At 51.8% G+C, this 12,942-nt stretch overlaps 1 protein-coding gene across 1 annotated transcript; it reads left to right on the top strand.

Moving 5' to 3' along the window:
* The first annotated feature begins 5,831 nt into the window (after nt 1-5,831).
* On the top strand, nt 5,832-11,606 carry XKR5 (XK related 5). The gene is made up of 6 exons (XM_086625602.1): nt 5,832-6,079; nt 6,165-6,346; nt 6,930-7,139; nt 7,262-7,431; nt 8,731-8,821; nt 10,507-11,606. The coding sequence occupies exons 1-6, from the start codon at nt 5,832-5,834 to the stop codon at nt 11,604-11,606; spliced, it is 2,001 nt and encodes a 666-aa protein (XP_086481728.1).
* The last annotated feature ends 1,336 nt before the right edge of the window (nt 11,607-12,942 follow it).

The raw sequence follows: 12,942 nt of genomic DNA, 5'->3' as shown, positions 1-12,942 counted from the left end.
CTTTGGCATGTGGTGGGTGGAAAGGGCAATACAGAAGTCCAAGAGCTGGAGGAAGGTCTCAGGTGGCTGCACTGTCAGATCTGAGCCTTGCCTAGCACCAGCCCTCCACACCTCACCCCTCCATGGGCTTAACCAAGGTGAAGAAACAGGGCTGTAACAAGGAGCCCCTTCCCAAATAAACTTCTTCAGCAGTTGGAAACTGTCCTTGTGCTCTCGCCTTGGAACACCAGGGTGGCAATCAAGGCCATCAAGGCCCCATGGGTGGCTAGTGACTGCTACAGGAGAGCATATGGGATGAATGAGTTCTGGTGTGGTAATGGCTTTAAAATGAAAGAGGGTAGATTTGAAACGGAAATAAGGAAGAAAATTTTTACAATGATGGTGGTGAGGCACTGGAACAGGTTGCCCAGAGAAGTTGTGGATGCCCCATCCCTGGAAGTGTTCAAGGCCAGGTTGGATGAGGCTTTCAGCAATCTGATCTAAGGGAGGGTATCCCTGCCCACAGCAGGGGGGTTGGAACTAGATGATCTTAAAGGTCCCTTCCAACCCAAACCATTCTATGATTCTACAATCTCAGCATCATATGGCACATGTCTCTCCCCCCAACACGAGGAGTAAATCTGCCTGATTCCCACCACAAACCACCCTTGGCAGGGAGAGGAGAGGAACTGCCCAGTTTCAGGCTACCAGTGCAACCCTGCCTTGGTGACAGTGGAGGGACAGGGTCCTCAATGAGGAGGTGCCACACAGTGATTTCCCAGGTGTGGATACACTGGTGAAGAGCAGACACATGGCCACATGCAAAAGTAACTTCCACCAGCTCTGAGGAAAGACAGCACCAAAACCAACACATACCCATATAAAGAAAGACAAAACTGTGCTACTGCTGCCACCGCTACCGATGCTACTGATGCTACCAGCCCCTTCCTGGACTGCAGAGGCTCACCATAAAGGCCTGCAGCACTTTGCCAGCCCATTGTAGCAGGTACCAGTGGCTCTCTTAAACAAGGGACACAGCAGGAATGAACACTCCCCATTGATCTTTCGACATGTCACAGTGTCTGGCTCTGTAACTGAGAAGAAGAGGCAGTAAGTGTCTTTCTTTGGATTTGCAAGCGTGAAGAAAACCGTGATGTTTTCTCCCCTTAGCACTGGGGTTTGACTACTCAGTGCTTGGCAGGTGGGTTCGATGCCAAATACCACAACAGCTATGCACGTATCACAAGTTCATTCCTCATTTACAGAATTGCTCCTTGTTTCCCAAACACAGAAATGCCCATTGGATGTATTTGCAGTTACCTGCAGCAGCCTGGGACACCGCAGGGAGAAGAAGCAGAAATAGGAAGAATATCTTCATGGCTTTGGTTGACATCGTGGAGCTCCACCACAAAGCTGCTGAGACCTAGAGACGCTGCAAGAGGAAGGAATTAACCTGTATTTATAAGGCTTTGATGAATGCAATCCACAGGGATTTAGCAATCATATTTGGATTCAAATGTATTTAAAGGATGCACATTGTAACCTCTAATTAAAAACTCTTATGTGGATAGATACCATGACACAGTCCCTACCCCAAAAGGAATTATCCTCTTAACCCTACACCTGCTGGCTCCCATGTCCTGATCCAGAGCCCCATCTCCTCCACAAATAGCATAGACAGGCGGATGTTTCAGTAACCATTTAGCCAAAGCAATGACCACATGCACAAGGTCCAGTTCATACCTTGAATGGTTAGGGTTGGAAGGGACCTCAAAGATCATCTGGTTCCAACCCCCCTGCCATGGGCAGGGACACCCTCCATTACACCAGGTTGCTCAAAGCCTCATCCAACCTGGCCTTGAACACTTCCAGGGATGGGGCAGCCACAACTCCTCTGGGAAACCTGTTTCAGTGTTTCACCACCCTCATTGTAAACAATTTCTTCCTTAGATCTAATCTAAATCTCCCCTCTTTCAGTTTAAAGCCATTGCCCCTTGTCCTGTCACTACACGCCCTTGAAAAAGCCCCTCTCCAGCTTTCTTGTTGCCCCTTTAAGTACTGGAAGGCTGCTAGAAGGTCTCCCCGGAGCCTTCTCTTCTCCAGGCTGAACAACCCCAACTCTCTCACCCTGTCTTCATAGCAGAGGTGCTCCAGGCCTTGCATCATCTTTGTGGCCTCCTCTGGACCCACTCCAACAGCTCCGTGTCCTTCTTCTGTTGGGAGCCCCAGAGCTGGATGCAGTACTGCAGGGGAGGTCTCACAAGAGCAGGGTAGAGGGACAGTCACAGAATCAGAGAATCACAGAATGTTAGGAATTGGTAGGGACCTCAAAGGATCATCTAGTCCAATCCCCCTGCCTGAGTCTAGACAAGATGGCCCAGCACCCTGTCCAGTTGAATCTTGAAAGTGTTGTAATCAGAATCATAGATTCATATTTGCACACTCAAATCTTGATAAGATACATTTTTGCCTCAAGAAATCCAGATTCTGCACAGAAAGGAATATTTATTCCCATTTTAGACTCCCAAAAATTATTGCCCAAAGCTACACAGAGACTGAATTCAGAATCAGCCCCACCAAGATGTTACAGCTCTCTGTGTGGAGCCCTAGCAGCACAGCTAACAGGTCTCTGCAACTCTTCATGGTCCCACCTCAAGAGGGAGTTAAAATATGAGAAGGTACAGAGAAGAGTCCCAAAAAATCACTTGACAGTTGGAGAAACAGCTTTGTGTGGAGGAGCTGGAGGACCTTCATTTGCTAAGCTGGCTAAATAAAAGATGGAGAGATGACTTCATGATCCTCTGGATGTCGCTTCGTTGGAGACCTGAGGATTTTTTTAGCAAGAAAGGCTCCTGGGTGTTGAAATCCAGCATAGAAAAGAGCAGCCAAACCAGTGGCTGGATGGCAGCCAAAGCGACTGGGAGTTGGGAAACTGAGGAGGGTGGCTAGCTCTGGGAATACCTTCTGGAAGGTGTTCTGGCTTTCTTGTTCCCTGGATAGCATTGTTTTGGAGTCGTAATGACATATCTTGTGTGGCATGGGAATTTATTCCTGGCTTGGAACAAAGCCTTTGGGCAGGAGGAGGGTCTGATTTTGTCATCAGTCACTTTGAGACTGTTGAGGCACCTCGAAGCCTTGCAGCTTCCTGGATTTGCAAGCAAAGATGGTTCTTCAACAGCCCAGTCTCAGCTTTGGAAGAGTCTTTGGTGCTCATTAGAGGCTTAGTTGTGCTTTGTATGTAAAAAGGTGAGTTTTCTAGGAATGGGCCATTTGGCAGCCGTGGTATTTGTTGCACTATGAACTGCGGAGGACAAGGCTTGGAGACAACCAAGACTGAACTTCGCTTGGCTCCAGAGCCCTCTTTACACCCCTAGCTTTATTAAAATGCTCCGCTGGAGCTGGGCCCAACAACTCAATGCTGTTAGTTAATGAAACACTTGGGATGGCAGCGGGATAAGAGGAAAAGTCAGCTATCCCTTCCACCCATGACTTTTTTAACCCGCTGACCACCAAACCCAAACACTGGAGTTGAGGCTGCGAAGATGCAAAGTTCTTACATACTTGGTAAAAACAAGTGCTGGAGACCGAGCAGAGAACCTGGTGGTGCTCCTTCGAGAAGGGACGATTAGAAGATGACATCTCTGATCAGTTTGGCTTCCTGGCCACCAGCACACTCATGGCCTTGAGCACCTGTCTCTTATCATGGACCTCTCTTGGACCGAGATACAGTGGTCGCTCTAAGTAAAATACTGTACAAAATTTCTGAAGAGCCTGAAAAATTGTATAAAATACCTAATTTCCTGAAGTTACTCCCTGAAATTTTAAAATATGAAACTTCAAAACACAAAACGAAAAGTAGTTTCCCTTCAAAATCTACCTGAATGCCTATGTGTCAAAAGCTTTTAAGTTTAACATGAGGGGACCGGAAGTTTAGCCATGCGCATCATGCAATGTTTATTCTGACTATTCCATGGCTGAGCACGAGCTAGCGCACCAGGATGGGAAATATTTTAGTCTCTTCTTAACTAGTAGACTGGAAATAAAAGAAAATAACACTGGAACAGGTTGCCCAGAAAAATTGTGGCTGCCCCATCCCTGGAAGTGTTCAAGGCCAGGTTGGATGAGGCTTTGAGCAACCTGGTGCAGTGGAAGGTGTCCGTGCCCATGGCAGGGGAGTTGGAACTAAGTCATCTTGAAGGTCCCTTCCAACTCAAACCATTCCATGATTACATGATTTAGTTCATTGCACACATGCAAATATTGAAGAAGAGAACCAATAGAGCATGGCAGGAACAGGCATCATGTACTGGGGACCTATAGAGACCCCTGGAAACTGAGCTTTCATGTTTCAAAAAGTCCCTGCTCCAGGACTTGGCTGAATGGGTGAGAAATTTTCCTCCTGTTAAGCAGCAGAGTTGAGGCTTATGTCGCAGGGTTGTACACAAAATTGCTAAAATTTCAAAAGACAACAGTAAGTGCATGAAAGCCTCCAAACCCATGTACATCCCGACAGCCCGGGTGATGTTTGTAAACCTTTGGGAGATTCCTGCACGATTTTGTGACAAAATCTTAGAATCTAGAATCATAGATCGTAGATCATATTTGGATTTAAGTATAACGATCCGTCGCAGCCTTTCCTGAGGATTTATTTTCTAGAAACCACGTGCTTCTCAGGGGATGGAGCCTGCAGGGTTGGAGATTTGGGGGGAGAAGACTGATAGGACACGTCTCTGCGCGCACAAGGACACCTGCAACCACCAACGGTTGCGATCACGTTTCACAAAGGTTTCATCTCTTGGGTAGAGGGGAAAAAAAGGCAACTGAATTAATTTATGGCTCCATGTACATCATGGCCCTGCTGCCACCTAGTGCTGGCGCCTGCGGTGGATGCCCATCACCCGGGCATCGCACCAGGGGGCACCGGGAGGGGCTTGTGCAAGAAGACACGAGCTTGGGGGACATTGGGATGGGCTTGTGCAAATGCACAAGAAAATAACCCCAGGGGTCTCGGGCTGGTGCAAGCTCCGCCGGTCTCTGCGGCCGCAAGACCCCGAGGAGCCCGCGTGACGCAAGCAACGTGACGTAACACTGCCCGGCGGGAGCGAAGCGCGGCGGCGGGGCGGGGGGAGACACTTGGGGAGGTGCCCGGTGGGGCCGAGCTGGGGAGGGCGGGGAGGGACCGGCCCCGGAGGCTCCTTCCTCCTCCTCCTCTTCCTCCCCATCCTGCGCCGCGGTGCAGCCGCCGCGGAAGGGGCGCGCAGGATGCGCGGGGCTTTCCCGGGGCTCTGCTTGGCGCTGCTGGCTGCGGAGTGCGGCGCGCGTGAGTGAGCGCGCAAGATGCGCGGGGGGGGGGGGGGGGGGGGGGGGGCGGGGTAGGGGAGGGGGAGGGGGAAGAGGGGCCGCGCACACGCGGAGGGGGGAGTGCGGCGCGGGGGCTGCTGGCAGCCGCCCCTCTGCAGCCGCCCCGGGTCACCCCCGGCCTCAGAGCGGCGGGAGGGACGGGGACGGGGACGGGACGGGGACGGGGACGGGCACCCCTGCGCCCCCACGGAGGGGGATGTGCGCGGTTCTGCCCCCGGGAGTCACTCCGCCCCAGCCGTTTTCTTTTTTTAATTTGAAAATTTGACCTTTTTTAAAATTTAATTTAATTTAATTCTTTTTAAATTATTTTATTTGGAGCTTGAGTCCTTGTCTGAGCGCTTTTTATCAGAGCCCTTCGCTGGGCGGGGCCCCTCGGTGGCGATGGCTGTGCCACAGCCGACAAGTCACCGGGAGCCGGCAGCTGGAGATAAGACGGGGGACAAGGGCTGCAAACCCCCTGGGGTGGCTGGGAGTGGAATTTGGGGTGGTTTATGGGTAGCACCTTCCCGTTGCTGGCTGCGCGTGGCTGTGGCATTTCTCTCCGCTGTTCTCCAGGGCTCTGCGCCATCATCCACTACCTCATCTCCGGGCAGCTGCATTGGTTCGGGCTGACCATGGCCGGTGTGGTGCCCGGCTATGCGGCTCAGCTCCTCAGCATCCTCTGGTTCAGGGCGGATGGCCACCCACCTGGCTGCTCCCTCCTGGTACTCCACATCCTACAGTTGGGGCTCTGGAAGCGGTGAGAGATGCTCCTCATGGTCCATCCAGCTCCCCTTAAACCTTCCAAACTGAGGGTGGGCACCCCACCATGGTGACTCTTGTAGGTACTGGGATGTTTTGAGGATGGCGACGAAGACGGGTGGCGGTGCCCATGCCGGGGAGGTGCTGATGCAGCATGGGGACGTGTGTGTGCTGCGGCTTCTGGAAGCCCTCCTGCAGACCCTGCCTCATCTCCTGCTGCAAGCCTATGTCATGGTGGCCATCGATCCAGCGGGCTTCGTCCCCGGTGAGCGGAGAGGTCCTGGGAGGATGCTGCAAGTGCAGATAGGTGATGTGTTTAGGTGGGGGACGCATGTGCCCACCTGGCAGGGCACAGGGCAGGGGATCTCCATGGCAGACAGTGCCTTGGTTGGATTTGAACTCAACACATGTTCCTAGTGATGGTCCAGCCCTAATCACAGTGCAATACTGAGCATTTAGGGGTTTGGGGCTGCTTCGTAGAAAAAGTGAACTTTCAGGTGTGCAAAGAGAGAAGTTGGGGTGTGGAGTCACGGCGTGTCGAAGGTCACGCTCAAGTCAGTGTCAGTCCCTGGTCCGATCACAGTGACCAGAGATGGACCTCTCTTGCCCTGCCACTGCACAGCTCTGCCCCTGGGAGACAGCAGAGGATTTAAGCAGGGAGGTGCTGAGCACGCAAAGGAGACCAGATTCAGCAGGAATTGGTTTAAAACAGTCCAACTGGCAGGAGGGTGGGGTGTCTGTCTGGGATCGGGGTGCCATGCTACCAATGGCTCCTCCACACAGAGATACAGTCCTCCAACATGGTCAAGTGTCCTTCAGAGAGCCTGACTGCCCCTGTCCCCATGCAGGTGTCAGCGCAGGACTGTCCCTGCTGTCCCTCGCCTGGGCTTTGGTTTCCTACAACCGCTTCGCCTGCCTGCTGAAACCCGGTCACCTCTGCCCACCGGCCACGGCCATCCTCTGCCTGCTGCTCTGGAGGATGGGGATGCTGGGGACCAGGGTCCTGGCCCTGGTGCTCTTTGCCAGGCTGTATTCCTTCTGGGTTTTTGCTGTGGCAGGTAAGACCTGTGATCATCTTCTCATTGTCCCATCCTGCAGTCAGCCCTGGAGATGCTCCTGGTACTGGAGTGCTTTGCAGCCTCCCTCCTGGCTTTGCCCTTTCGGTCCCTTCCTCTTCAAGGCATCCACTGGCTGCTCATGTCCTTCTGGCTGGTAGCCCAGCAGACGGATATCGTGGCCCAGCCCTGCCGCTGGAGGCTGTTCAATTGCCTGGTGGGAGCCGTGTACATCTTCTGCTACGTTAATGTCCAGCCTGGTCCCTCCAAGCACAGAGTGGCCGTGTTTTATGCAGTAAGTACCCAGGATAATCAATATTTCATATAGATGCAGCTGCTGGGGAGCAGCAATAGCCTCAGACTCTCCATTCTCATCTCTCACATCACTACTTGATAAAAATCCAGCATTTCCCACCACAGCTGTGCGGTGTGGTTGACACGCTGGAGGGAAGGGATGCCATCCAGAGCGACCTTGACAGGCTGGAGAGATGGGCCTGTGAGAACCTAATGAAATTCAACAAGGCCAAGTGCAAGGTCCTGCATGTGGGTCGGGGCAATGCCAAACACAAGTACAGGCTGGGCGGAGAATGGATTGAGAGCAGCCCTGAGGAGAAGGACTTAGGGGTGTTGGTTGATGAGAAGCTCACCATGAGCTGGCAATGTGCGCTGGCAGCCCAGAAAGCCAACTGTGTGCTGGGCTGCATCCAAAGCAGCATGGGCAGCAGGTCAAGGGAGGTGGTTCTGCCCCTCTACTCTGCTCTCATAAGACCCCCCTTGCAGTGCTGCGTTCAGATCTGGGGTCCCCAACATAAGAAGGACATGGAGCTGTTGGAGCAGGTCCAGAGGAGGCCATGAAGATGATCCAAGGGCTGGAGCACCTCTGCTATGGAAACAGGCTGAGAGAGTTGAGGTTGTTCAGCCTGGAGAAGAGAAGGCTCCAGGGAGACCTTCTAGCAGCCTTCCTAAAGGGGCTACAAGAAAGCTGGAGAGGGACTTCTGACAAGGGCCTGTAGTGACAGGACAAGGGGCAATGGCTTTAAACTGAAAGAGGGGAAATTTCAATTAGATTTAAGGAAGAAATTTTTTGCAATGAGGGTGGTTAAACACTGGAAGAGGTTGCCCAGAGAAGTTGTGGCTGCCCCATCCCTGGAAGTGTTCAAGGCCAGATTGGATGAGGCTTTGGGCAACCTGTTGTAGTGGAAGGTGTAGTGGACCATGGCAGGGGGTTTGGAACTAGATGATCTTTGAGGTGTCTTCCAACCCATTCTATGATTCTATGATATCCTGACAAATCCACTTGGTCACCAAGGTGGATGGACCTTCTGGCTTTGTTTTCTTAGCAGCGGCCATACAATGTCTTAAGAACACCAGAGCAGCTGTGCTGCTCTGCCAGAGTTATTTTTCATGGTAAAAAAAAAAAAAGGCAAGACCTTGCAGAAAGTTCAGTTCAGCAACCCTTATGTTTTAAGTGATAAGTTAAGTGCAAAATAAAATCAGCAAAATTTAGCAACTCTGTGTTTCTGTGTCATTGGAAGCATGCACCTCTAAAGCCATCAGAAGGATAAAAGTGACTTCTCTTCCCTCTGCTCTGCAGATAATTCTGATGGAAAATGCCCTCCTGCTGCTGCTGGCCACCCAGAACAGCCTGTGCGTGACCGGGGCCATCATGTCAGGGTCTGTAATAGGTAAGATCTGTTGGTTTTCAGAGCCTGAGTAGCATGTTTTGAAAGTAAATGAGCATCATCAGTTATTTTTAATGCATCAGACTAGTTGCTTTATTTCTTCCAGCTTGAGCGTCTGAATGTATTTGGTAATATGTGAATCCACCTTGAGTTTGATTTCTTCTTCGTTGCTTAAAAGGCCATCCCTGAAGAGGGAGGCTTGCAGAAATGATCAAGGTGTCACCACATAGCTCAGCTTCCACCACTGAATACAATATATGCAATCCTGCAGCACATCTGTTCGGGCTTTCTGTGGTCTTGGCACTTGGTGATCTGTGCAGGCAGTGGCAGAACACAGGGGATCGTTGCAAAGAAACGTTTTCCATTTGAGCATGTGCTGATGATTTATGAAGGTTGCTTGTGATTGATGAGCCATCACTGGGTATGTTTCAGAAATGTGCTGGGGTGGGACCACGCAGAACTACAGCAGCTTTCTCCCATCCTGTTTTCTTTCAAAGACCAGCACTACTTCTGTAAATGGAAAAGCTTTTTGTGTTCGTGAGGAGGATTTTTTGGTATGTGATGGAGAAGGTACCCCATACCTTGCCCGTACCCTGCCTTACTCCATACTCTGCCCATCAAGCAGGCAGCAGCTCCGGCTGGCTGGTGCATTTAATTCCCTAAAGCTTTAATGCACAACCCAGCTGGAAGAGGGGAGAGGTTGTATGATGCTTGCAAACAACTCCACCAGCACCTCAATTTCCAAAACTGGCACTGGGCAAGGATGGGAGTTGCTGTTTGCTGGGTCCCACCAGGCTCATGTTTTCCCAGCAGGATCATAGAATCATAGAACGGTTTGGATTGGAAGGGACCTTCAAGATCATCTAGTTCCAACTCCCCTGCCATGGGCAGGGACACCTGTCACTAGACCAGGTTGCCCAAAGCTTCATCCAACCTGGCCTTGAACACCTCCAGGGATGGGGCAGCCACAACTTCTCTGGGCAACCTGTGCCAGTGTTTCACCACCCTCATGGTAAAAAATTTCTTCCTTAGATCTAATTGAAATCTCCCCTCTTTCAGTTTAAAGCCATTGCTCCTTGTCTTATCACTACATGTCCTTGTAAAATGCCCCTCTCCAACTGGATGGAGGATGGAGGCAGAGGGAAGCTGTAACACGTGGGTACTGGGCTTTGTGCATCTCCCCGTGCCAGCTGCACAGAGATCAACCATGTTCAAGCAAGAGCATGTTTGGGCTGGAAAAGGAGCAATTCCTCTGGCCTTGAAAAGGTTTAGGATAGAAGTAGGAAAGTGTCTGAAAATCCTGCTGCATTTAATGGCTAGAGGACCGGGGTGCTGCGAGACGGGAAGGATTCCTGCATCACACGCCTCATCCCTGCCCCGTGCCCTGTTCGCTGGCGCTCAGCATCCATCTCTTTCTGCACCTCCCAGTCTGCAAATCAATCCAGATTATTAGTAAATTCAGTCTTGAGACTGTACTCAGCACTCCCTTTCCCAAAAACTGCTCTAGTGGGATTTTTGCATCCCTAAAAATACTCGAAAGACGTGCTGCTCGGACATCTGATGCCCAGCAGCATCTCTGCAGAGAGCTTGTTGATCTGGAGGTGGCAGCGTGGTCTGGTCTGTCCTCCACACCTCACCGAAACACTGCTGGAGACTCGTCCCTTGACGCCTTTCTGCTCTTTTTCCAGGTGCTGTAGCTCTGATGGTTTATTACAGCCTGCTCCATCCCAAGTCCACTGAGATTTGGCAGGGCTTCCTGGAGACAACCTGCCGTGCTGCAGCTGCCAGTGATGACAAGGTTACTGGAGACGGCTCCCGAGCGGGACAGAATTTGGGAATTTCAGGAGACAGAGAGTCCTTGCCAGGAGATGAGACGGCAGGAGATGAGACCACAGGAGATCCCAAAAATGGGAACAGCTCATCGCTCCTGCAATCTGGAGGACGTTCGGAAGACAGCTGGACAAACCATCACCACTGGCTGCTGGTAAAGCTGGCCTTGAAGACAGGAGATATGTCCGTGATCAACGCAGCTTTTGGAGATGGTGGTATGGGAGAGGTTTACCCTAGAGGATGGGTGATGGGGAAACCCGCTGGTGTTGAGCCTGGGGCAATCCTTTCCCTCCCCACAAAGGAAATGGGTCCTCAGGGTGTTGAATCTGATCTGACTGATGAGAAATTGCAGGCGGTGGGGAACGGAGGAGGTGGCAAGCCCAGCGCCGGTGCTACAGGAATGGCACAGGAGGACGGAGTGGGGCAGGAGCCTGGTTTTCACCCAGCCGTATCCTTTCCCAGCACCTTCTCCCCGGATCCAGCCAAGGGCTCCTCTATATATTTCAGCGCGAGCGCAGGAGGCATCACCTTTCCCAGCGTGGGGACAACCACAGCTACCTGCGTGGCCCTAGTGCAAAGGGACAGCGAAGTCCAGTCTCCTCCGGGCTGCCTGGGAGTAGAAGGATGGGATTTATCCCTTGGGATGGCAAACATCAGCCCAATCCTGGGCACTTGTGCCCACAAGCACCTGCGGAGCAGCTCTTCCCATGGCAGCACAGGCGGCTGCGGGGTGGTGAGTCCCCTCAAAGAGGGCTCGGAGCCCCTGGGGCTGGAGGGTGCCCTCATGGGGTGGCATCACCTCCGGGACACCCACCCTTGTGGAACACAAGACACTGTTGTGGGGAGCAAGCTGAGGCCACCATGCTTCACCTCCACCCCCAAGGCTGACTCTAAATGCCCGCAGCGAGGACTGGGGGACCTGGGAGAGGGGACGGAGCTGTCTGGGTTGCTGGAGTGACCCCAAAATCACTGCACTGTCACCTTGGGTCAATGTTGGAGTGACTGCCTCGACAGTAAGATACGGCAGGAGGTAGTGATATGTTAATGCTGGCCATGAAGACTGTCCCCATGGTGCCCCTGCTGTGGGGCAAATGTGGTCCTCCATCGCCAGGACATCACCTTCCCTCCTGGTGTATCTTCTGCTTGCAGTTTTGGAGAGCCTCAAGGGTCTTAAAAAGCCTTAAAAGTCCAGATTTAGGTATTTATTAAAATTATTTGTGTAGCAGTACTGCTAGGCAGCTGGAGCACACTGCCTTTGATATATTTTACAAGGGAATGTAGTGATAGGACAAGGAGCAATGGTTTTAAACTGAAAGAGGGGAGATTTAGATTGGATATTATGAAGAAATTTTTCACTCTGAGGGTGGTGAGGCCCTGGAACAGGTTGCCCAGAAAAGTTGTAGATGCCCCATCCCTGGAAGTGTTCAAGGCCACGTTGGATGAGGCTTTGGGCAACGTGGTGTAGTGGAGGGTTTCTCTGCCCATGGCAGAGGGTTGGAACTAGATGATCTTTGAGGTCCCTTCCAACCCAAACCATTCTATGATTCTATGATTCTATGATTCTATTTGTGACCATATCTTGAAGTGTGTCCTTTAACAAGTGCCTATACGAGCTGCTGGTCTGTCCCAGCATGGAGATCTGGCTGCTGTCTCCAGGGGCTGACCAAAGCAGGAGTCTTCTCAGGATAAGTAAGTGCCTAAACCAGAAAAATAATGAGTTTTACTCTCAGACGCCCTTCCTTCTGGGCAGAGTAAGCCCTAAAGTAAGGCTCAGCAGCGCTTGATTTATTTTTCCCCCACAAGGTTCATCTTGGGAGCTTTACCAGCTCCATTTGCTGAGGTCACATAGGGGCCCAGACCCACTTCATACTGCAGACCACAACCTCAGGACCTTGAATCATAGGCAAAAGCCATGCCCTGCTTGCTTGCCTACTGTCCTGCTCCAAGGCACCTTGTCTGCCCAGCCTCTTCCTTGCCCCCTTCCACCCAGATGCAGATAATCCAGACCTGGCTGGATGTTCCCTCCTAAATTCAACCTCAACACCAATCTCAAAACAGATCTACCTACTCAAAAGTAGCGTGGCCAGCAGGTCGAGGGAGGGGATTCTGCCGGGATTATGCCCCTCTACTCTGCTCTCGTGAGACCCCCGCTACAGTGCTGCATTCAGCTCTGGGATCCCCAACATCAGAAGGACGTGGAGCTGTTGGAGTGGATCCAGAGGAGGCCACAAAGATGATCTGAGGGCTGGAGCACCTCTGCTATGAAGACAGGCTGAGAGAGTTGGGGCTGTTCA

The sequence above is a fragment of the Tauraco erythrolophus genome, chromosome 2 (assembly GCF_009769465.1).
Source record: "Tauraco erythrolophus isolate bTauEry1 chromosome 2, bTauEry1.pri, whole genome shotgun sequence".
Taxonomy (NCBI): domain Eukaryota; kingdom Metazoa; phylum Chordata; class Aves; order Musophagiformes; family Musophagidae; genus Tauraco; species Tauraco erythrolophus.
Note: the sequence above shows the minus strand (reverse complement) of the source record. Positions and strands in the feature narration are given on the sequence as shown.